The 26,072-nt window shown below is 45.2% G+C and overlaps 1 protein-coding gene across 2 annotated transcripts; it reads left to right on the forward strand.

Moving 5' to 3' along the window:
- Positions 1–2,870: 2,870 nt before the first annotated feature.
- LHX2 (LIM homeobox 2) lies at positions 2,871–26,072 on the forward strand. 2 transcript variants are annotated; one of them, XM_009477025.2, is made up of 6 exons: positions 2,871–2,953; positions 3,509–3,695; positions 6,385–6,587; positions 7,328–7,710; positions 15,599–15,804; positions 23,252–26,072. In XM_009477025.2, exons 1-6 carry the CDS (start codon positions 2,871–2,873, stop codon positions 23,537–23,539), a joined length of 1,350 nt encoding a protein of 449 aa, XP_009475300.2. In that variant the 3' UTR covers positions 23,540–26,072. The 2 variants fall into 2 exon arrangements, with proteins under 2 accessions (XP_009475300.2, XP_009475299.1); XM_009477024.2 differs by lacking the exon at positions 2,871–2,953 and having other exon boundaries at positions 2,959–3,695; positions 6,382–6,587.

The raw sequence follows: 26,072 nt of genomic DNA on the forward strand, positions 1-26,072 counted from the left end.
GGGTGCCCATATTTACAACTGAGTAAGATGATTAATTACACCTTGTCAATCACGGTGCATGAAGACATAACACCACAGCAGACAATGAAGAAGATGCCTGAAGCTACAATTACATTTTAATTCATAGTTTATTGTATGTTCCCATATATTGCAGTCTAATAACCGTAGGGGCATCGAAAACATATGAGATATCAATCACTCTGCCCCCTGGTCTTTCATGTTTATATTATTCCACAGCGTCTAAATTACCATAAGTAGTTACTTATTTTCTAAGCTTTCTTCTCTTCTCTCTTACCTTTTGCTTCCATTTATCTTTTATTCTTAGTACCTTTATCCAACAGCTATAAGTATTTGATGGAAGTTTGTAGCTCACTTAAAATCTGTAACAGACAACCTGAAACCCAGCAATTAGCAAAGACAGCTTAGACTTGTGTTCCTTTGTTGAAGGAGGCGTTGAATCTTTTGTTCTGATTTAGTCACGGTAGCTGGGTGGAAGCTGGTACCTCATTATGTGGTTGGTCTGTTTGTCTGGTAGGTAGCAGATGGTACTGGAGATGACGTTACCAAGAGAGGCAGGGTAGAGAAACTCAAGACCTGTGATTTGTTCACCTGTCACCTATAACAAAATACAGGTTAAAAGACTTTATTATTAGCTGCACCATTTTCTTAAGGAAAAAACTCCCATTTCAAATGAGTCCGCGTTTGATTCTAAGGATTATTTTGCTATAGCAATTTTTCTGTTGCTCGTTATTCAAGAAGATCCTGGATTTTATTCTGAACAATGTAAATGTCATTCATGTGTCAGTGTGTACATTAGCAGCTTTGTGTTTACATTCTGTTACTCTCCTTGTGTTTTGGTAGCAAGGGTTGGATGTCTTCTTGTGTTTGTATACCCATTAAGGAGATAATCAGAGATAGCCTGTGAACTGGAGGTCATGCCGTACCTTTTTAATGTGCTATTGGTATTATTGGTTCCATCCACTTAGGCAATACTGTTACATAAAATATTGTATTTTAATTCCATAAAATATATAAAATCTTTTTGATAATTAGCAATGTCAGAGAGAGTGTACAAATCCATGACCTTTCTTAACTGCAGAACGCATGTCATCAGTTATGTGGCAGGGAATTAAACTGGTATTAAACCACCTAAGGGTAGTACAGTATGCAGCTAGAGATGAGGATCTACACAGCTATAGATGAGGATCTACACAGCAAATTGCTTACGCACAACACAACAGTGCTCCACAATGCTGTACGTGGTGGTGTCCAGTGAGCAATATTCCACCGCTCTGGTACTGGACGCAAATCTCCCACCACAGACGGTATTTGAAATGTCTTGCAACGTCACGGAGGAAGGGAAAGATTATTTTATCAAGATAAATACTAAACAGCTCCACTAATTCTGTTGCGGAATTCTAATCCGAATGAAAACACGAACTTCCATTGTTTCCGAGATCTGATTTTAGGCCAGTCTTTGGGTAGTTCCCACAGATGGCAAATGAGCTTGCACTCTCTATGGTTTCTTGAGGGGTCTTGGGGCTGCTTCATATGCATTTCTACACGAGACACTTTGTTCTCCGCTGTGACATGCAAATGTCTGTAACTAGGCAGAGCAATCCCAACAGAAAGATGATAAAAAGCCTAGATTATTGTAAGAAGGGAACACCTAAAACCAGCAAAGCTTGACTAGAGACGGAGTAAGTCCAATTATAGCAAAGATAGTCTTAACTGCACTAAACCTGTAAGAGGCAAACCACTGTGTCAGGAAACACCACCTAACAGTAATACGCTAAGTGATGTAATAATTTGCAGTCCCGGATTAGGCAGCGGGTCTCATGATCTCAGATGTGCATTCAGGTTTACTTTCCGTTGTGCTACCTTTTCTAATATAATTAGAAGTGTGATATTTGACATCTTTAATACTAATTAGTCCTTCCCTACTACCCACCTTCTGGATAAATATTTAGACATCGGGAACAGTTTCCCTGTGTACTCTTTGTCTTTTCTGGAGACTTCCCGAAGCTTCTCCTCAAGTTCAGAGACCTTCCTGGCCTGGTTTACTTACAGTCTACTTGGACACGAGAGAAGCGAGAGGCCTCGGCCAGCGGAAGGCTTCACGAACCTGAATGACACAAACTATTCTAATTTTTCATAATGAGCGTTGTTGGGTGCGTCCCATTAGAAATAAACACTTGAGGAATCGTGATCTGGGAGCGTAAACAAACTTTTGACCCCCTACTTCTCCCGCGCTGGAGGCATTTTCCCCCGAGAGCCTCTTTGCTGCTCCGAGGGAGAGGCGTCGCTGGCCGTCACCAGGCGGCACGGGCAAACGCGCCAGCGGGCCGGGCCCCGGCCCTCCGCGGCCGCCTCGGCCGCTCCCGAGGCCACGCAGCGCCCGCGCCGCGGCGGCAAACGGGACGCGGCAGCGCTGCGGCTCCCCGGACGCTGCGTGCCGGCCCGCAGGGGCCGGGCCGGGCCGGGCCGGGCGAGCGGGGGCGAGCGGGGGCGAGCGGGCAGGGCGCGCGGCGGCCCCGCGCCCCGGCGCGCCTCCCAGCCCCGAGCACATGCCGGCGGCCCGGGCGCGGCGGCAGCCAATGGCGGCGGGGCAGGACATGATGTCAGAGGGGCTGTAGAAAAGGCGCGGAGCCTCGCGCGGCGGCCGGGCTGCAGAGGCGCCGCTCGCTCGCAGGCGCGGCGGCCCCGGCGGCTCCGGCTCCGCCGCTGCGCTCCCCCCCGCGGCGCGGCCGCCTCGCCTGCAGCCCGGGCCCCGCCGCGCCGCTTTAAGGAGAGAGGGGGGCCGCCGAGTGCCCGTCCCATCTGGTGCCCGTCCAACTCTTCCTCCTTCCCCCCGGCTTTTTCTCTTCCCAATGAGCTCCGGCGGGCTGGGGGAGGAGCGGGGGAAGGAGCAAACTTTGCCCCTGAGCTGCCGCCGCCGCCAGCCCTCCGGACCGTGAGTGCGTGCGGTGGGCACCCGCCCCAGCCTCCGTGCGGCACCAGCCTGCTCTCCGCCTGCTGCAGCCTCCCTCTCCCTCGCTTTCCTCCTCTAAATTCCGCACAGTACGATGTAGGGGGCTTGTCGTTATTATTTTTTTTATTTATTTCTCACCGAAGATGGTTTAATTTTTTTATATTTCTGTTATTTATTAATCCTTCCCAACCGTAAACCTGCCCAGCCTCTTCTGCCAGCTGGGCCAGAGCATAAAGCCTGGGACTGCACCTGGGGCAATGAGCCCCGCACTGAAGAAGCCTCCTAGAGGGATGTGCCGGGGCCGCGCAACAGACTAGATCCAAGCCCCGAAGCTTACACCACCAGTTATCCCCTCTCCCTCGTCCCCTTCGCCCGCCTTTTCTGCACCCCGTCCCCTTGCAACCTCGGATCAGTGCCTGCGCTGCGCTCCGGAGATCTCTGCCGGGGTGAAAAGCCCGGAGCCCAAGGAGAGACGGGGCGGCCGTGCTAGATGCATGGGGGAGGGCTCCGGTTAATGCAAGTGCTGGGCTCCTGCAGGGACCCCGACAACTGTCAGCAGCAGCAGCAGCAGCAACTCGGGGCCTCCTCCTCTGCTTCCTCAGCGATGCTTTTCCACAGCCTGTCCGGCTCGGAGATGCACGGGGTCATCGACGAGATGGATCGGAGAACCAAAAGCGAAGCACCGGCCATCAGCTCGGCTATAGACAGGGGAGAGACCGAAACGGTAGGAGGCGAAGGCATGGGAGAGTCATTCAATCCCCTAAGCATAATAAACCCCTCAAAGATCCAGCTTTTCCCTTAAAATAACAGATCGGGGGGAAACGTATGCAAAATGCTAAATCAGAAGAAAATTAAGTAAAAAGGCACCCCAAAAGATTAAATAAAACCGTGGGGAAAGGCATGAAACTGTTAATTATTAATAATATGCGTAGTAATAGTAACGCTTGGGTGAAATGAACGGTACTGCTCTTGCGAGAAAACAGAAAGATAGACCAGCCTTTTGGTAGCGTCCAAGAACTCCTTCCCTTCCCCCAGCCTGTCCAGCCTTCCAAAGTTTTTAGGAAGAGGCAAAGTATGCTTTTATACAGATAACATTTTGGCACGGCGAATTTTTTGTATGCAGAATGGAAACACAAACACCAAAGAATCCAATTCTGTGTTATTTTTCAGGTAGGATGTCTACACTGAGGTAGTCATTATAGCATTTATAAACAAAAAAACCAAGCTCGAGTGCCTTTAAATTATGATTTTAAAAAATAATGGTAATATATATGAGCACTGGGTTTGCGAACATGGCAAACAGAACCAGAAGATATGTTTCAGGGAGACTGATGGATGCAAATTTTTATAACTTTACCACTTTTTATCTTATGTCTGCTGATGCGTGGTACTTGTATATTAATACATTTAGATAATAAAAAGACGCATCCTTTTAACCAGAGTTAAGCTAGCGAAGTGGAAGAGATTTCTGAAGTGTGTTAACTGATTCAACATTTTATGTATACTACTTTTTTGTTAAGAAATGATAATTTCGAAGTGAAATGCTCCTGTACTTTGGTTAAATGCTGTCTTGTAAGCTGATACGGGCACACGCAAGAAAGAGCTGTGTTCTCGGTTTTTAAAACTTCATCAGTATGTGGTATTTCTCTTAATGCTATGTAGAAATTTACTTAAAGGTGACAGTGAGAGTATTTAATCCCGAAATACTAGCTGAAAAACAGCCTTTATACTCTAAGGGTGGAACGTGATTTCTAATCTAAACAGTTTTGGTTTTCTTTGGAAAAGTTAATATTTCTCCGTACGATTGAACAATATCAAATGATCTTTCCTGGAATAAATATTGTGGCATGATACCTTTATAGATATCTATATATAATGTACATGCATACACATGTGTATATAATAAATAGTGGGATAGAATACTGGATCCTTAAATACCATTTCTGGATCTCAGAATATTTTTGTTACCGGAAAAGCAAAGCAGAAAAATCGTGTTTCATTTAAAGTGGATTTGCAAGAAACTACTTTGGTTATAAAGCGGTCCCTAATCAGAGGTCAGTTAATGCCTTACAGAAATAAGCTACCGGTGGACTTGCGTGGCTGACGTACCCACGCAGTGCCATAATTTTATTTATATGTAGTTCTGATGGTGGGAATGGTGCAGGGCAAACAGTAGTACTCAGAGCGATGGGATTTTGTGATCTCTGCAAGTACTGGGTGAAAGTAATCAGTCCAGCACACGCTGAAAAAATAGCTTCATTTTCTTTCGATCCTTCCCTATTAGCTGTCTTGTCTTTTTGCTTTGCGCGAGGAGTTAAGGCTCTAGAGGAGGGAAAAGTAAACAAACAGCTCCCCCCCGAATCAAAACAAACTGCCTGTTTGTCACAGCTGTAAAAAGCGTTTCGGGTTCTCAAACCTGCAGCGTGCTTTGTGCGAGGCGGGGACAGTAAGTCCGGAGGCAGCGGGAGCAGCGCGGTCTGCCATCGGCCGCTCCGCTCGGGGCGCCGCGCTTCAGCGCTGTCTTAAGGTGCCGGCTAAACTAAATCAGCGTCCTTAAACGGTTTCCGATATTTTTCTCTCTTTCTTTTTTGGTAGAAGTTGACAGAATATGTATGTATTTGTTGCTTGCAGAGTTTCGATTGGATTGCGATTTGACACTAAACTATTAAATTATATAGGGGTTACATTTAGTTTTATTGCTTCCAAGTTTATCCCAGCATAACCTGAAGTGCTCTGTTGTTTTTTCCCCGCTTTCTTTCCCCCATCTTTCCCGCTATTTCGTTTTCCTGATAAAGCATTCTGCACCTCGGGTTTGGTAATGCTCGTCTCCTCCGCAGCCTTATTTACCGATCCCTCTAGTGCTTTGGGCCGCAGCGGGTGCGGACCCGCGGCTGTGGCGCTGCGACTGCCGGGGGTTGATCGTAATTCACTCGGAATTTTATAGCTAGGAAAATACACGCGCAGACACGCTCCGCATACGTGCACTCACCGAGCATTAGCTATGCAGACACTCTCAGTATATCCATAATAACAAATTTTAAAATTAACTATCTGCGATTTGCCCTACGCTGTGATTATTGCGCCTGTTTGTTGAACAGCATCTTTTCTTGTTCTGGGACTGGAAAATCCACCAAAAAAAAAAAAAAGGAAGAAATCCCGGGTCTCCCCCGGGCGCCTCCCCTAACGCCCAGGGTGGTTTTCCCCTCGTCTCGCCGCCCGGCCCCGCTCCTCCCGGGGGGGTGATGCCGGGAGCGGGCGCAGGTCGGGGCGGCCGGGCTCGGGCCCCGCTCCGCTCCTCGCCCCCGCGAGGGAGAGGGAAGCCGGGCCCCGGCCGGGCAGGGGGAGGGGGAGCCCGGCAGCGCACAGGAGTTTCTCCCTCTCGCTAACGGTCTGTAATTGTCTTCCCCCAGCAGACCATGCCTTCCATCAGCAGTGACCGGGCTGCCCTGTGCGCCGGCTGCGGGGGGAAGATCTCCGACCGGTATTACCTCCTGGCTGTGGATAAGCAGTGGCACATGCGCTGCCTGAAGTGCTGTGAATGTAAACTCAACCTGGAGTCCGAGCTCACCTGCTTCAGCAAGGACGGCAGCATTTACTGCAAGGAGGATTACTACAGGTACAGCCTGCCCTCCGCCACCGGCCGGGGGGGGACCTGCCCGCGGCCCCCCACGCTGAGCAGACCCCCTCCCGAAGGGACTGCGGAGGGGAGCCGTGGGCTGTGGGCTCCTGAAACCTCCCACTGGAGAGGGAGACCCACGGTGGGGATGGGCCCCGCGTTCCCGGGAGGGGGACACGGCCCGGGCACAGCTCACCTCCAGCCGGGTAGCGGGGGCTTCAAGCAGGCGTCCCCTCCCCAGGCTTCTTGGGCCGCGAAGGGGAACCAGATGGCCAAGCCTGTTCCCTGCCCGGAGCGGCACCCTCGCCCTTGGGAAGGGCTTGCCTTCGCCGCCCGCGTCCCCTCGCAGCCCGCAGGGACGGGGCTGAGCCCCGGGCAGGCTGTCAGCCCGGCCGGCAGCGGGGCTGGTCCTCGCCCGGCGGCGGTGCCTCCTGGCCGGGCCCGGGCCGTGCGCGGCGCCCGGAGCCACCGCCGGTGGCGGGGAGGTTTGCGGGACGGGGCTCGGTGCGTTTCCCGGGCGGGAGCTGGCGGGGCTGCGGGGCGGGAAGGGGCACGGAGCCCCCGGCTGGCGGGCGGCGCCCGGGGAGCGAAGCCGCTCCGCAAAGGCCCCGGCTTCGTGCCGCTGCCCCCGGCCCCGCAGCCCCTCTCCCTCTGCCGCCCCTCCGGGCGGACCCGACGGAAGGGGGGGGGGGGGGGGGGATGCTCCTCTCACCGTCTCCTCTGGCCCCTCTGTTTTGCAGGAGGTTTTCGGTGCAGAGATGTGCGAGATGTCACCTGGGGATTTCTGCCTCCGAGATGGTCATGAGGGCCAGGGATTTGGTATATCATTTAAACTGCTTCACTTGCACCACTTGCAACAAGATGCTGACCACCGGCGATCACTTTGGCATGAAGGACAATCTGGTGTACTGCCGCCTCCATTTCGAGACTCTCATCCAGGGGGAGTACCAGGTGCATTTCAATCACTCGGATGTAGCGGCTGGGAAGGGCCCGGCGTTGGGAGCGGGCTCTGCCAATACTTTGGGACTGCCTTATTACAACGGCGTGGGGACTGTCCAGAAGGGGAGACCCAGGAAAAGGAAGAGCCCGGGGCCTGGGGCAGACCTGGCAGCCTACAACGCAGGTAAGAGACCCCCATCTTCCCCCAGAACAATTCGAGTGGTTTGTTTCTGTTCCCTTCCAAAGGGGGATTTCCGTTTATTTTAGCTTAAACCGTTAATAATAGTTTAGCTGCAGCATAATTATTGAGATCAAGTGCTGTCAAACTGCAATTACAGAAGCTAATATGTTAGCATTTTTCACTTCAGCTGGAAATAAAATGTTTTGAAGCAAGGTCATCTGGTTAAGGAGGGGGAGAAGGGGGAGTGTAGCCTGAAATAAAATCTGGAAACCAGAGATTGTAAGTTAGCACTTCAGAGAGCTGTGAATTTTCTTTAGTAGCTACACTCTCGAAGTCTGCTGATGGGTGAATTATTGTGCCCTTGTCCTGGGCGCTTGCACCTCAGGGTTTTGGAAGGAAAGAGAGAGAAGGAGGAAGACGGTGGCGGTTTCCCAAGGGCCGGCAGCGGGAGGCGGCCGGGGGTGCGGGGCTGGGGCGCGGGTGCCCGCGGAGCCCGGGCGGGGGCTGCAGGTGGCTGCGGGCAGCTCCGGGCTGCTCCTGCGGTGGCAAGTTCGGCTGGAGTTTGGTTCGTCAGATGTGACTCGGAGAAGAGGGGGGGGAACTCTCAGCATCCCCTTCCGACACCCTCGCTGCCCCGAGCCGCAGCCCCTGCCTCTCAACTGGGAGCAGCAGCAAGAAGAAAGGGAGCAAACCTGGCGGCAGCCCCAAGCCTGCAGTCTCTGCAGAAACTCTGCATGGAGCTGCAAACTTTCTGATGCGTTTCCTCGTTTAACCCCCCAGCACTGTAATTCTGCAGGCAAGGGAATTGGAGCGGTCTCCTACCCCCCCGTCCCCGCTCCCCCCTTCCCTCGCTCCGCTCTGGCCCTGAGCCGCCGACCCGAACGGCGGTGGTCGCCGGGTCTGCCAGCGCTGCTCCTCCTCTGCAGCAGGAAAAAGCGTTTGGACAAAAGAAAATTCTTAGATCTTGATTTTATTAGAGGAATTCAAGGCGGAGGTGGGGTTTGCTTCAGACTCGAGTTTCCCTAAGCTGAGGCTCAGCCGTCCCGTTAGACCCTGGAGGCGAAACTCGTTTGCCTCTTTCCTTCTGCTGCTTCAGTGGTGTCTGCGCCTCTCCGCCGTTCCGAGCATGTTTTCTTTTTTAATCTACCAAGTTCAGACACGTCCCATAGGGCGTAGATTTGCCTTTAACGCGTCTTTTTTCCCGGAGAGGACATCAGGTGAAGGCCAACTTTGCTGCGGTTTGTTGGCTGCCCCGGGCCGCTGCCGCTCCGCCGTGCGGCGGGGAGGGGGTGCGAGGGGCTCGGGCTGTGCTCCCATCTGCCGGGGCTCCGGGCGCGGGGGCGGCCGCGCCGCGAGGAGGAGGAGGAGGAGGAAGCTGCGGGCGTTTTGCGCCCAGGGACGGAGTAACGGGAGCGACGGAATCGAGTGGTTTGCACTGAAAATGGCAGGGAGAAAAGGCGCATCTCTAACTGGCAAACGCACCTCGGGAGCAAAATTGCCAGCTAGTATTAGTTTAACTAATTGCTGAATAATTTGGAAATAGCGCAAAAATCAGTAGCAGTCCCAGCGGTGAAGGTTGATGAAAGGTGTGTGTCGTGTTCTCGCGAGTAACAGCTGAGCTTTAAAACGTATATGAAATGTGCATCTTGCCCGTTTAAAAACGTCTCCTTTTCGGAGGGATTAGGTTGTAATTGTCCCTCCGCTGTCTCCCTGTGCAGGGCAGATGCTCGGATTCAAAGGACCTGTAAACCGAACCAGCGGCATCTGTCCTGGACGGGAGCGCAGCCTGAGAAAGTCTTACTGCTCCCTGACTTCCTAAATAAACCGCCTTTAACCGTATTTTTCAAAATTCGTTTTCAAAATAATTGCCCTCCGATTTTTTGGTCTTTTAATTTTTGTTTAGAGCCTGCAACTGAAGCTTAAGAGATCTTCCTTGGGGAACCTTTGGCTTCTTTGCTTAACCTATTTATCTACTTAACTATTTACTAAACCAATAATCGACTAATTTATACCATCAGAAGTACCATTGATCTTGGAAATCAGACCAGGTCGCCCGTCGATGTGAAATTTCACAAACTAGTAAATTATTGCAATGCCTTCGACTTTGTGCCTTTTAAAGGGAAACCGTTTAAAATCGTGATAGTTTCTATTTTTAATGGCACTTGTCATTTCCTTCTCAGAAATGCACAATATTGTCCTCTGAGGGGATCTGTTGCTGGGAATTTGCGTAGAATACTTTGTGTAAATAAACCTACAGCCAGAGGCGGTGGGGAAAGGGGGACCCGTAAACTTAGGCAGAGTTGAGCCTGGGATTATTTCGTAAATTGCAGCAAATATTCATCTGCAACGCGAATTGGACTGACTCTTTTTCCCCTACTTAAACGGGACTCGGTACGGGGATGATGGGTTTTAGATGTGGATAGAGCCTGACAAGTGGAAAATAGCTTAGAAGGATGCTGAAACTTCAAAAAGATTTCTTTCTCTTTCTTTCTTCTTTTTTTTTTTTTTTTTTAAAGTGTGTTCCTGTGATCATAATTTCTTCTCTCACTTGTTGGAATGGAGTTTGATGGGTTTTTTTAGGTCAGTAAATCAATGGCTGAAAGCTTGCTGAACACAGAAGCACCTGTAAAGAATTCTGAATACTCCCTTTGTGAATTAGACCCCAAGCCTCCCACAGCCTGCTCTAGTTTGTTCATACGTATCTAGTCTGTCTTTAAAATGAAGATCCTGAAATACCCCCGAACATGACAGGGGTATTGCCAAACTCGGGGCACCGCGAGCTGATAACATACCCATAACCCGTGCAAGCAGCAAAGATCCTAAGGAACATTTCCCTCCTTTGGCAGCGGGAAGATTCGCGGCGTTTGGGCGAGGCGGGGGCTCGGTACCTGGGCTGGGGGGCTCTGAGGCTCCGTGCCCCCCGGCACGGCTGGGCATTGCGCCGCGGCCCTCCCAGCGGGCTTTGTCCCAAGTTTTTTCTCCTGACAAAAAGGGGAAAAGCTTGGAAAGTTTTAGAAGAGCGAATTTCTCTTTCTCCCCTCATTTCCCCTGGGACTAAAAGCTCAGAATAAGCTTTCCGGCGACTACAGTGGCAGAGCGAGCAAACAGGAGTCGTAGCTTCAAAACGGACGTCTTGCAGCGATTTCCTAAGAAAAGTCAGAGCTCCCCCCTTCCCCCCCTCCTGCTCCTCTCCCCCCCGCCGTGGTCACCCTTCGGGCTCCCCGGCGCGGCGCATCTGGCCCCTCCCGGGGGCTGGGGTCGGGGCAGGGGCAGGGAGCCGGCGCTGCTCGCCCCCCGAAGGGCGAGCGGGGCCCCGGGAGCGCTCCCTCCCTCCCCGGGCAGGCGGCCCTGCCGCGGGGCCGGGGGTCCCTCGGGAAGGGCCCGGCGGGGCGAGCCCCACGGGGAGCGGAGCCGAGCCCGCGCCGGCCCCGCTGCCAGCCCCTGTCCCCGGCGCGGCGGGCAGCGAGGAGCCCGGCTCGGCCGGGGCTGCCCGGGTTAATCGTGGCGCTCAGGGAATTACCGCGCACTCGCACCGGCTATTCAGCGCCATTCAATTGGCTTAATTGAGGGGAAAAACCCTCCGCGCTGGCTCCTCCCGCACGGCCCGGGGCCCGGCGCGGCCCCGCTCCGGACCCTTTGTTCTCCCGCCCGCCGCAGCCCCGGCCCGGCCGCGCTCTCCCCTGGGGGCACCGCGGCCGCGGGGGCCGCCCGCCCCTCCCGCAGCCCCGGGAGGCAGCGGGACACGCAGCCCTTTTGTCCCGGGCGGCTGAGGAAGGCCGGAGGACAGAGGGTTTCTAATCCCAGCTCTCCTCTCTCCTGGCCTTGTGATGCTCAGCCTGGGAGACAGTCGCTCCTTAGGACGGGCTTTATCTCCCTCTTCCTAGAAACACCTCTGAAATGTCGGGGGGGAGGCAGCGCTTTCGGTGTCCGTTGCCCCGCAGGCTTGGCAGGGTGCCCTCCCTCCCGTGCTGCCAGGAGCCTCAGAAGCCCGGGGGGTTCTCTGCCTGCTCCAAGCGCCACAGCTTCACCCCTTCTAATCCCAGTTGTGGTAAGGATTTTAGGCGCCTGTCTTCTCGTTCCACCAGGGAGAAAGGCTCTGTCTCTGTTCCTGTCCCAAGTGCCGTTCAGAGGGCTCTGTCTCTCTTTTGCCCCCTTCAAGGATGCAGGTACCACAAAGTCCTTTACACACTCCTGCCAAACAACAAATAAGGCTGCACCCCTGCCTAGTCTAGTTAGTCACAAGTTCCCTCTCCAGGCAGCAGAAGGTTAAAACACCCCCTTGACTCTCTTATTACAGAAGGGAAGGGCTGTGTGTTCCTGAGCCACTGAAGACAGAGAGCTGATGCACGCACCAAATGTGTCTCTTGTTTCATCATTCTTTCAGAATCAGGATTAGTTTGCTTTCTTTCTGGGTAATTTAACATGTCAAACACAAGCTACTAAGAACAAAAGTTCCCCCAAAGGAAATTCCTCTTTCCCATCTTCTTCATGTGCCATACACTTAGCAACCTACTAACTACTAAGCACATGCTTTGCCCCGAATCCCGACACGTGGGGGATCTGGCGATCTGAGCGTGCAACACTGCTCCCAAGCTTGCTTCTTCCAATAGTGTTTGTCACAGAGATAACAGCACGGCCCGCCTTACACTCACGTCGCTGTTTTTAGAGGTAGTATTATGCACTATTCTGCAGAGGGTATTCTGGTCACCAGTATCAAAATACAACGTTTTAGTCGTAGTTTCTAGTGATGCTCTCTGTGGACATCACCATCTTGTGGCCAAGCGGACGTCTGTATCGTGGTGCTAACGGAGGGGGCTGTAAGAGGCCAGCTGAAGGACGGGAGGGCGATGGCCTGGATGTGGGGACTGGGGGAAAGGCACAAGGGCCTTAGAAATGTTCTAGGGTCAAAAAAGAGACTTGGCACCACTTCAGACTTTGTTTTATCATGAAATAGGAATGGAACATGAGTGAATTTAGGACTCCTCTATTCGACTGGAATTTTACAAATGGTATTTCTGAACTCCCAGCAGGAGCCCTAGATACTGCAATTGAACGGAAACCTTACGTACGGATAGTTCAACAATTCCTTTGGGAGATACACCACGAAGGAACAGGGAAGAAGTGCCTGAAAAACAGAGGGTTGCGTGAGGAGCATGTACAGCGTTAGTCTTAGGCCATGATGCCTTTTGCAGAAATTCCTCAGCTCTTAAAATCTCCACAAGCTGACACCCTTGGCCTGTTCTGTATCTCTGTGCCTGCAACGCCCATAGACATTTCCGATTCTGTGAGAGATGCATATAATATTAGACCTAATATAATAGACTTTTGAAGATGGTGCCAAGCACCACAACGAAATCCGAGAGGGGAATTGGCACTAACTAGGAATATTTATGTCATATTGGGTGATGCCTGGGGGTACCCAAACCACTTGTGCACGAGAACAAACAGCAAACACCCTCGTGCACTTTCAAAATCTGTTCTATAACTTTCTTCATAGAGAAGGACAACAGTTAGCCACTCTCAAATGGTACATGTTCACTGTCTTTTTAATACTATTTTTATTTAGTAGATGAGGAGGTAAAATTATGAGAAATTCAAGGAGTAAATTGTTCCTTGTCCTGTCAGGGCTTGATGAAAAGCTGATACCCTCATTCCATTCTGGGAGGGTTTAGAATCACTTTTGTTTCCTTGGATCCTGACTGTGTCTCAGTCTCTATGGAACAGGTTAAAATCCAGCTACTTGCAGCCCTAGGGTTCGTTTTGTTGCATATTAACATGAACAGACCTCAGTCCTTCAGACAGATATTTTGGTGCATTTCCTGCGAAGTCTCTGCCTTGATATTTCTGGGAGGGTTTGAAAGCATTTAGGATAACACACAGAGGACTCTTCCATTACTAATATCTGCAGTTCTGTGAGTACATTTTAAAACCAAGTACTGCTTGGTTTTACATTTCCGTGATAGAATTTGCTATGAGCAAGACAGTTTCAGTTTTTCATCCCAGTGTTCTTTACAGCAGGAATTGTAGCTATGAAGGAGACTGGAGCACATGGGATGACCCCAGTTTGGCACCTAGATCTCAATTCTTAAACCAGAAAAAAGGTTTTGCTACATTCCATCCAGCTCCATTAATATTGCATTTTTACTGTCACCTTTTATGCATCTTATACCTTTTAAATTCAGGTGCTTCCAGTCTTTCCACGCCACAGGAAAACAAGCAGAAATGCTTCTTATTGCTAGAATTTGGCACAAGATGCTTAGGTCTGGAAAGGATTTACACAAATGTACGCACATGCACGCACACATACATACACATTTATATATACAGTACAATTTTTTTAAGCTGTTTTTTAAATTATAGGAGTACAGAAACACACAGAAAAGTTTGAGGCTTCGGACACTTTCTACGTGTCTATTAAACAAACATGCTTTTGGTCTTAAGGCTGAATTTTTACAGGCCTTGCTCTATATTGGGCCATATCGTTGTAGAAGTTTTTGAAAAGCTGAAGTTTGCAAAGCAGCTGTCCATGCTGCAAAACTGCTCTTTATAGAATCTGTATGCATTTTTACTTGTGACTGTGTGCATTTCATGTATATTTTTTAAAACTGTTTTTAATGCATGCTTTTCAGGATTTGTATGTTTTCAATAGGGCTGAAAACCTCTGATGGCTAGCACGAATTTAAAGTAAGACTATAAAGACGTGTCTATGAGATATGCTCAGTTGTAATGAACCAGCAATAATGGACAATCGAAAACAAATCTGTTTATGTGTTTAAGAAATTCACCAATAATTCACATTTTAAAATACAGCGTTTTTCTCATTTTTTGCATGCAACACAGAACAGAGATAGTAGTGGTTTTTCATCACTTCTAACATAAAACTTACAGGAAATTAAAAGGGAGTTGTAGATATTGGAATAGAAAAAGTAAATTAATGACAGTTTGTCAGAGCTAATTTTCAGTTATATCCCTGATTTTTTTTAGTGGTTTTAAGCTTGGTCCTTAATGTTATTTTAAGAGTTTTTCTATGGTTTACTGTACGCACAAATAAATGAAAAACTACTTTTGATCTATGACATTATTTTGCTTGGCACTCAACATTTAATACTACTTGATAATTATTATAATGTTTCTTGCTCACAGACCTCCTTCGCAGGCTTTACGGTTGATTTATGCAAATGTATCAATCAGTGTCATTCAGTGATTTCAAAAGGATATAACAGAATTGATGATTCAAACTAGTATTTGCAAATACTTTTTAAAAAAAGGAAATATAAACATATAAATAATTAAAAAGATCTTTTTCCTTTGGCATGCCAGTGATACATTGTATTAACAGCTTCATTTCTTCAGCTAGTCAAATTATAGTCATAATTTGCTGTCTGGTACCCACAAACTTTATTTCTTTTATAGTGTTTCATTTAATGGTCTCTCTTGTACTCTACAGGGTTTAGTTTGATGGAGGAAATAATTATAATTTTAACTGGTCTGTTCCATCGAGATTTAAGTGGACTGTATTGTACAGCTTGCTTTGTACGTTACAATGCAATTTATAGTGATACAAAGTACATTAAAACGCTTTACAGAGTTGAGGACAGCTACTGTCCTACAAGCAGAAAGTGGAGGAGAGGCTGTGTGGAGATGGAGGGAATCAAAAAGGAAACAGACCTGACATTTTAAAAGCCATAAAGAGGCAGGTGAGGGTCCTTGCAGGCTGGTTATTGTAAGGGGAAAATAGAAGATGCAGAAATGGAGGGGAAGGCAAGTAGGATTTGTACCAGTACAATACATGCCATGGTATGTTATTTTAATTGCTGCACTCAGATGAACTGCAAACAATGTTGGTCACAGAGCAATAGATTTACACGCCTTTTCCTCCTGTTGCCTTAAGCTTTAAGTTGCAATGAAAACGATGGTGACCACCTGGATAGAGACCAGCAATACCCCAGCAATCAGAAAACAAAGCGTATGAGGACATCATTCAAACATCACCAGTTGCGGACAATGAAGTCATACTTTGCTATTAACCACAATCCTGATGCCAAGGACTTGAAACAGCTAGCTCAGAAAACCGGCCTGACCAAAAGAGTTCTTCAGGTAAGAAGAGCAGTCTTTTGTCTTGAAAAGTAAATAAAATATCAACTTTATATTTGAAATGCCATGGATTTTGCTGACTTTCAAGCTTTTCTTAATCATTCATACCTTCTCTGAGACTTCAGTTAAATCCTAGAAAGTATGAGAGAAGTTATTGCTTTCCAGCTTTCCAAAATTAGATCGCTTGGGTTCTAATTTTTAATGACAGTCGTGAAGGTTTGGGGCCCTGCTTGTTTTCCTGTAGTTAGTTAATTCTGGTGCATGTTTTAGCTTCCAATCTGCTGTAAGAAAAAGTGAATTATTTTACTTAGTGCGTTCACTGTAAATAGAGAGCTCTTAATTTAGAAATTGCTGTGAATGTTTACATTTGTAAGAAATTAATCAGCAGTTTGAATTTATTTTATCAGGACAAGGAGGATATCCTTTCTTTCATAACTGAAGTGGACATAAATTTAATTTTTCAAAGATTAATTTTTTATTCGTAGTTTAGTAACTTAGAATGAAAGGAGACTGCATTTTAAAAGTACTTTTTCTCTGAAAGCTGGATTTTTCTTGCTCCAAGGATATACACTCCACTTGAACTATTATGGGAAGCAAAGGTGAGAATATCAGTTGATTCAGCTCCATTTTAATTTATAGTTCTGATTCAAGAAGTCACTTTTAATGGGCACTTATCCAAATAGCTATACCTAGAGATAAATTTGGGCATTCCAGGATCTATTGCTGAAATTTTTAAATGGGTCTTAATTGTAGGAAAATGGTTTCTGAGCTTCATAGAGACAGGCAGGGCTCAGAGACAGACTCCTGGGAAAGCATCGTGGACAGCTCTTGCAAATTCATAGGCAAGTGGAGGGCAGTAGGCAAAAATATTGAGAAAAACAGAACTCACTGGAGAGATTCTGGACCTTACAGCGTTAATACCCAACAGAAGAAGGAATAAAGGTTTTGCAGGCTCCCCAGTTAAAAGCTGCTAATGGAAAACTGTATGTAATTACTTCTCTTGGCTACATCCTCCATAGTTGGATTTTTTTGTTGTTTTTATGAGACTGATTTGTGGTGGTGGAACAGATTCCTCTGATATAACTAGTGCATATCCTAACACTTGACATAGTATAGCATAGCAGCTGTCCTTTATCCATGCACGTGGGCGAAATCATTTACTGCATTTGTCTATTCTTATTTTGACACTTCTCCTTTATTTTACCCTCAGAGTTTACACACTTCAGTAATATCTATTCTGTCCATTACAGTGCACTCAGACGTGAATTATCTGAGAAATGTCACATAGTGCATTAAGAAATGAGATCAGTGTCTACAAAGTGTCTTTCTCTTGATCATCTTTCTGTTCTCTCTCCTCACTGCACACCAGCTCTGACTCCCATCTCTCTCTTCTCTTCTCACCTCGTGGGTCTTTCCTTCCATCTTTTTTCCATGTTATTGTCTCTGTTTCTTCCTTCCTTTTCAGAATGTATTTCCTTGTCTCCAAAATTGGACTCTATGTCTCCACTACACCTCAATCCCTTTTTCAGTTTCTTCATTGCTTCTGTTTCCATCTTAAACATACCGCATCTTGCAGTTCTAAGGTGCTTCGTGGTTCCTCTTTTTTGCAGCAATCCCTTACAATTCCACTAAACTTTTTAAATCTTTTTGGTAATTGGTGTTCAAATTCTTTTACTTTCACAGTTAAATACTCCTTTATATCTGGGCTCCTTTAGCTGAAGAGAGGTGGAAGGTAAAATTTTTAAATTTTAGAGGTGGAAGGTGGTGAGGATTGCACCCAGAGGATGATGCTGTTGGAGGCACTTCAAGAAAAGGACTCAGAGTGATACTTTGGCTAGTATCACTTGAGTTTTCCTGTCTGTTATGAGCACCCTCTACTCCATGCTCTCTTAACTTTTTCTTTGAAAATTAATTTGGGTCACAAAAAAACAAACTTGTTTTTTGGATTTTAGAAGCTTCATGCCCAATTAGTTTCTCTCTAACCTGTGAGAGGCAATTTTTCAAACACTGAAGTTCACCTACAGGAGTTTCAGGGTTGCTCTTTGCTGGGGAAAACTCTTCATGATGTTGGTTACTGAGATAGTGTCACTTGTTAATTCTTTTGAGCCAGAAAGGTTGGCATTCTATCTGTGTCATTTATTGAACACGAAGTAATGCACTGACACTATTGATCTAAACAAGCATCATTAGTATTAGTCTGTCTTACATACCGAAGGCGCACGGACTCCCAGACGTACATGCACACTTGTCAGTAGTAAGAAATCTTCCACATTCCCTATGTTGTTATCAGGTGTGTTTGTAAGCTGTTGTATTTTCCGTATGTTCAGATCTCAGTTCAGTTGATGAAGGATTGTGGCTCTTTGTATATAATCAATAGAATATATTTTAATAGAAAATATAAGGCAGCAGATCAGGAGAAAGAGATTCTCTTGTTCTGAAACCAGTGCACTTCCTAAACACAGGTAGTAGAGTTCCTAGTGATTTAGGAAACAGCTGTAGCACCCTTACTACATAGACAGTCCCACATAACATGTAATGAGGGTGCTTTGTTTGTAGATGAGTGGAGAATTTGGCCATATTCTTAATGATCTGTGATATCAGGTTTGGAAGACCTGACTTCTCTCTTTGCTTTATATACAATTAGCCATCAGCTACACATGTCCAGAAGTGGAATGGCACAGAAGTGTAACACACTGCTTCATAAATTACATTTCCTTCAGTGGCTTTGTAATGCAAACTGTTTTCCATAAGTAGCCACATTAGAATCACAGTCAACCTATTTATATTTTTAACTCCTATATTTATTTATTTTCATTCCAGTTTAGCTGTATATTTGCAATTTAATTCATGTACTTCTTGTACTGCAGCTGGGGAGCACAAGCCCATCATTGTAAGCTATCATTCATCATTAAAGTGACCAGCTAATTGTCAGCTAACTAACTGGCATAAATATTCCTCTTCCGGGAACTGGTCTTTCTTTTTGTGAGTTTAGAAAGGGAAGGTGGTAGTAGTTAGCCCTAAGAAGATATGGTTTGCTAGCTATAGGTATGTACCTCTTCTCTCCCCGGGAGTCTGGAATGTGAGTATCCATGGCAAAAGCAGTTTAGGAACATAAGGTGTTATTTTTCAGTGGTGTCTTGTACACTGCTTGCTCTTTCTTGAATCGCTCCCCAGTAAAGTTGCTATGAAAACCCTACAAACATTGCTGAATGCATTTGGACTTTGCTAATTCAGTTTCCAGTAGTCAACAAGTATGAAAATTTCCACAATCGTGCGTGGGTACCCTGCGCTACCTTGCGGTGAAGATTTGCTTTAGGATAGCATACTGCAGACTCTTTACCGAGCCCCCGCTCGTAACAGACCCCACCGTTCCCCTTTAACTGTGTGTTTCATAATTACAACAGAGTAATCAGAATGTGCGTGCAATGAGCGAACATAGTTTGCTTTATGGTGCAACATCCTTTATATTTTTGTTTCTCTACTTACTAGTCAGTAAAATTCAGTAAACCTAAATATCTCCAGGTAGCTGTGTGAATGAGCAAAACTGTTTCTAGCACAAGCTACTCATACAACTAATATACAATACTTGCAACAATGGAGGTGTTACAAACAAGAAAATAGTTATCTAAGGTGATTAGATGATCTCATTCACTGCAGTATCAGAGTCCTTTACAATACTTAGCGTATTTATTTTCAATACTTTCCAATCATATGGAGATGTTATTTTATTCCTATTTTACTTGGAGACAAAGAGTTAGCTGCACAGATCACCGAAGAGATAGTATAATATTTTAATCACAGTAAATATTATTCTGCCTAGCTGCTGAGTTGTCCAGCTGCAGGCATCCAGCCCTGCTAACCAGAATGTGGTAGCATCGATGGTGGGTCTCGCAGCTGCTTTTATTTTTGAGAGTTTTGGGGAGTTCTGGTCCATATTTTCCCCTTTGATTTGAAATAGCTCAGCCTTATAATGATACAGCTGGACAGAAACCCACTAAATACTTCCTAATGATTTTGTTTATTCCTCAGTACTGACGACCAGATTCCTAATTGTGTAATTGATGTGAGATAAGTCCTTCTGGAGCAATTCTTTCAGTTACATATGTCTGGGTTATTATGTCTTTACTTTACCGTAATACCGTTACAGGTGCAGGGCCTGCATTGCCCATGTGAGCGTACAGCACTACTGCCGTTACGCGTGGGCAGCCCTGACTTGCCCGCTCTTGCCCGCTGCTTTGCACAGCTATAAGTAATAACGTGGGGCAGCAGAGAAGCAGGCCTACGTCCCTACAACTCAGAAACCAATAGTTTTAATGTTTTCACTAGTCTTCAAAACAAAGTCTTTGTGGAATACTTTCATATCTTAAGCGCATACCAGAATATCACTGTTGTGGTGATTATTCTACGGTATCCCTTTCTATCATGAGACGAGGTATTTTCAGAATTTCAGTTAACAAATATTTAGATGCCTTTTCAGTAGTAACATGAATACTTATTACTGGACAATTTTAAAGAGCTTTATAACCATTAGCTGATTAACCGTGACAATATCTCAGTGAGGAAGAAAGTGAAAGTAGTCATACTATCTCTATTTTTGAATAATACTTTTACAAGATTATGGAATGTTTTCTATGTCTAACATGAATTACCACTATTAAAGAGAGAATGAACCATCTTATAGGCATGGCTACTGAAAGCAGCATTAACGGTCAGCGGTGAGGGCACCTGAGCACAGGTTTTCATATTTAATGGGAGGTAAAGGGGAGCACGTAAGCACCAATAATCTTGCTCACTTTTCTTTACATCCTGCATGTTTCAAATCACAAACAGAAGCAATACCATAGAGTCTCTCGCCCTACTAAGGTTAAGGAGCCATTGGACTTTTAGGAGCAACGTAAATGAACAAAATAGTTATGGTGCCTTCTACAGTTTTACACGCTTTAAGCAAGAAAATTGTTTTGTGACTAGGAATGGAAATCTTACTCATATTTGGGGCTACTGCATATATAAATATGTATATTTTTAATGAACGTAAGTGTGAAATTATGCAGAAGTATGTGTATATGCAACTGGACTAGTGGTTTTGTTTTAATTATTACGTAACCATGGTACACATACATGTCAACACTGGCAGAATCTAAACTTCCATTTCACCTTCGTATGTATTATCCTTTTTACAATTGCTAGAAGGTATATTAAAAAAATCAAAACCAAATTAATTTGTGGGACAAATATAAATTATCTCTTACTGAAAGGTAAAAAAATCCCACAAATGTTCAAATTGCTGATAGTTACCATTCCTACCTAGTCGGCGCTTGAGACTTTGCGGCTTGAATGACCAGAACAAACTGATTTTCTTCGCTTGCATCCCGTGCACGCGAGGCTCCTTGCCTTGCTCAGAACCACGCACACACACTTCCGTGCCTCCCTTCTTGCGTGGCTCTGAATGAACAGTCGTATGAGAGGACACTGGTTGTGAATGTGCCAGGCAAAAATATCACGTTTGTTTTTGCCTGGTTTTGACAACATCGCTGTCCTTTAACAGGTTTACCACTATAATGGACTATGTTATAAAATCATATTTTTGCCAGTGCTAGTTTAGGAGATTTTTGTTTTCTTGTCATATATGAAACTGATATATAGCCTTTAAACTAAGTGTTTTAACAAAGGGAATGCCAACATAAACTGTTTTAAAATACTAAGCTTTCAGAAACAAGGACCTGTAGGGATGTGATTTATGCATGGCCTGTGAATGCAGCTCCTATGGCCACTGCTAGCATTTGTGCCTGAGGATTATTTTCTCGTGGTATTCCCTGGAGAGAGTGCAACAGAGAGGGTGCGCACCTTAAAGACCCTTGGTTGGGGGAGGAAGCTTTCCAGAGAAAAAGTAAGAGTGCTCAATAGGGGGAATTTGGGTCTGGACCATCCATAGATGAGAAGAAAACCAGTCAGAGGGAAACCAGCTGAGACATGTTCATCAGTTCTAACTGCGGCTGGCAAGCTGAGAGTGCAAAGAGAACGCCTTACAGGACTGCTCGTATTTACAAATCGCCCCTCTGTTAGCGGTCTGGCTTAAAGCGGATCCTACGGCAGGGGCCATGCTGTTTCAGAGGCAGAGGTCAGAATTTCTGTACAGGTTGGCGTGGCCTCGTGAGCTCCATGCACTCAGTTTCCCTGTACAGGACACAGAGGAGAAATCTGATGGAGATACCGTACGGCTATGCAGATCCTTTCACTTGCTCGGTTCATTTCTCCGACAGATACAGAAACGACAAGGTTCATTGCATCTGGAATGGAAAGACTCAGTCCTACTCCTTATAGCAGGTCAACGTGAGGACAGTAGGATCAGGATTGAGTCCATTGTAAAGAATGTAACAATGACAGAAGGCCTTTGGATAAATAAGCACAATGAAATTTCAGCTAGTTTGTAGTAGTAAAATTACCTGGTATCAACATATATCAGTTTGAACGCAGGGTATTTAATGACATTTTCAAATTTAGTCAAAGTAATATATGGTACCTAGGTTTCATGCAAGTTTCACAAACACATTTTTTTTAATCTATTTTCAAAAAGGTCAGAAAAATATTTTATCTTTAAACAAATCCTGCAGGCAGTGGAGAGCATTATTATCTTGGACCTGAACACTGAAATTTAACTGAGAAAGATGAAGCCGTAGCTTTTTGTCCTTCACTCAGAGATAATAATCAAATAATGCAAGAAGCAGCAATCTTGGAAAGATTTCTGAATGTGGATATAATTCCTACTGAAATGACAGGTTTTAATGCAATGTGGGTCTCTAATACCATTCAAGCCTCTTTTCCCGACATCATTCCAGTACTGAAAACATTTGGAAAAGGAGACTGGCATAGGTGAAGGGAGCTGAAGCATTTGAGAAAGAAGAGTGAGAAAGAGGGACAGTCCTTTTAGAAAAGTGAGAGCACTGCTGACATGGAGACACAGGAACGTTCCTGGGAGAGCTCTCAGGGCCGCAGAAAGGCAGGGTGCTGTGGGCTGTGTCACTTGCTGCTTATGATGGGAGATGGACTTGAGATACGAGGGTGCCGAAACTTGTTATCTTATATTCGTCAGATGCATGATGCCTGCCTCATCCAGACAAATACTTCTGGGATTGAGGGCAATTGAGGATTCATGCAGGCTGCCAAATTTCTAAGCATCTTTATACGTAGCCGGCACAGAGAGACTCCCCTCCTTCATCCTTAGTCCACTCCTGTCCCAGGCAGACTGCTTATACAGGATTGCAGGAGAGGGAAAGAGGAACGCTTTACAGGTGGGCAGAGGACACTTCTCAGGACTGGGGCTACTTTTCTAACATGTTACCAGTAAAAAAATCTTCCACAATTCAAGCGTTGGTGAATTTGTGAGTATGCTTTTGCTTTTTTAAACACTGCAGCTCTTTAAATGCTACCCTGTTATATTAAACTATTTCAGGTTTGGTTTCAAAATGCTCGAGCCAAATTCAGACGGAACCTCTTACGTCAAGAAAACACAGGGGTGGATAAGACTTCAGACTCAACACTCCAAGCAGGGACCCCATCAGGTCCTGCCTCAGAAATATCCAATGCCTCCATGAGTCCATCCAGCACTCCCACTACTTTAACGGACTTGACTAATCCTACTATGCCTACTGTGACATCTGTCTTGACATCAGTGCCCGGAAGTCTTGAGGTTCATGAATCTCGAAGTCCTTCACAGACAACTCTTACAAATCTTTTCTGATGACTCTTTCTTAATAATTTCTTTAAAAAAGAAATTATTCTTAGTTGAAATTCCAAGTGTATTTTAATAGAGGCTTTGAGCAACTGACTAACCACAATTAGGATCTCTCCTAAAAAACAGAAGGAAATGTAGTGTTCTGGTATTACGGAGTATGGACTGAAGAATAACTTGGAAGATCTATTGCAACACAACATTTGTGTAACTGTACAGTTTTGTGGACTGAGCAAGGGAAACAGCAATTAATTTAAGTTGGCTAAAGCTTCTGTATTTTCAAAGACTGCCATGTGCCTTATATACTGTTTTATCTACATTCTTTGGATTCCATGTCCACTTCTCTCTTTTTCTCTCTGTATATTTATGACCAGGGCAAAAATGTTAAGAGTTTGTTACTTTGAATAGTCCTAAGCCTTTCATTGGTTGCTTTGTTGTTTTAGAATTTTAAGGTCGAAGTCTGTTCGAATACCAGAATTTGTAAAATCTAACCAGTAATAAAACCACTTATGGAAACTACTTGGTAATGGCTGCAGTTACATTTAACATTAGTGTCACAATCAAGATAGGCTGATTGTATTTAAAAGGATTAGAAAACTGCACTTCAAACACAGTATCTGCCTAAGATAAACTCTAAATATGATGTATACATTCCTCCTGTTCCTGAAGTACATATGGGTGAGAAATCCAGCTTGTACAACACTCTAGGTATCTTCATTATAGAGAAATAAATAACCATTAGTTGCAGGTAGAAATTACCAGACAATGTTAAAATTCAAACAGACAAACTATAGTTAATTTTGCTGCGTAAAAGAAACTTGACTTGAGCAAGCATTTATGAAAACAATCTTGCTTTGTGCAAGAGATGGCTTGTCCCATGTCGTGGAGGAGGCAAGCGGGTATCCGACAGCTGTGTGGCCACGATCAGTCCATTCCAGAGGTGGCACTGGGTAATATTTTCCCTAGCAAAAAGACAGAAGTATTTCAGGTTATTTTACAACACTGGTGGGCAAAGTCAAGGCAAATTTATGTTTTATAAAGTCACAGCCTTACATTTTTTGTAATGCTTTGAAGGAATAAAAAGCCAAGGAAGACTATGATATTATCGATACTAATAAAAGTGGTTACTCCTTTAATGATTACGGACCTTTCCATACAATTTAATTCCTTCTCCCAAAAAAATCTGTGCAGAATATAACTCATATTTTGAGTTGTTTTCCTATTGTTTTTAAAGATGCTTTTCTGTAATTAAAGAAATACCTCAGCAAAGTTTAAATATGTATAAGAACGAGTATACACTATGCTGTTTGCCCAGTAGTTTTATAGATTTCGAGTGGTGCATAAGATGCATATGGTTGTTCCTTTTCAAACCTGTTACAATCAGTTTATTTCAGTCAAATGTTAGGTTGTACGTGGCTAGTTCTCTAAAACTAATCTGTCGTTCCCATTGGATCAAAATTGCTAAAAGATTATTCCAAATAAACAGCAAGATAGGTGCCAAGATTTGTGTTCTTTGCCCTTTTCAGTGCATTGAAGATGATTTAGTAGGCCAGACTCTTTGGTAACAATGTTTTGGTTTTAAAAGCGCTACATTTATTCAGCTTTCTCAGCTGAAAATTTGCCATTCTTGTGCAAGCCAAATTCCTATTGAGATCAGCGAGAGATCTCAGAGCATGAGGACTGTGGGATAGAAATGCCGACATAATTAGGTCATTTATTAACCTTTTTTACACTTCAGCTTAAAAAACCCCACAGGTGAGTTATCTGAAAAGCAAGATAGCCCTAAAAAATCATAACTAGCTAAGATCTGTGAAAGGGGTTATGTTCTGGTCACTAAAACCAATAGGCTAGCATAGTTCATTAAGTTTACGCACAACGATGAAACATTAAAAAAGATAATTTGGGTTTAAAGAATAACTATTGCAGGTTTGTCCAAGACATTTTTCCTCATACTATAAATGTCTAATAAGGAAATTGTGCTGGTTAGTGGACTGTAAAAGAGTACATATCTGCCTTTCAAAGATACTCGGACACAGAGGTTCTGCTGTATGTAATGTTTTGTTCATTGTCAATTACCTTGGAGATTTTATTTTTTTTGACATGCTTAGCTGGATCTTTTCTTAATTTAAAAGGCAATGTTGGTCCACTGTTAAATGGATACAGCCCGTAATTAAAAACCCCGTGTATTAACCTGTAAACAGTTCTAAAAAACTGAATCCTGAATTCTTAAATGTTACGGCAAATGTAGCAGATAACAATTCAAATGGTTCTTTAAAATTGCGGCTATCATTTGTGATCTTGTATTTTAACTACTTGAATCCACGTGGATGGAAATACCTTGCAAGTCAATTCTCAATATTGCCTTTTCGAATAACTGACATTTATGAAGGGGAATACTCTCGTGTTAATCTTATCTAAAACCTATAAGAGACAATTAGAGAAATTGTCTGGTTTAATCAAATCAGGGATTTTGCATATAAATAAGAGACAATATTCTATGTAGGGTCTTTATGTAGGTGCATTAGGATTCGCTCACTGGCTC

This window comes from Nipponia nippon, unplaced genomic scaffold (genome assembly GCF_047370975.1).
Source record: "Nipponia nippon isolate SJK-2023a ecotype South Korea unplaced genomic scaffold, ASM4737097v1 scaffold_16, whole genome shotgun sequence".
Classification (NCBI taxonomy): Eukaryota; Metazoa; Chordata; class Aves; order Pelecaniformes; family Threskiornithidae; genus Nipponia; species Nipponia nippon.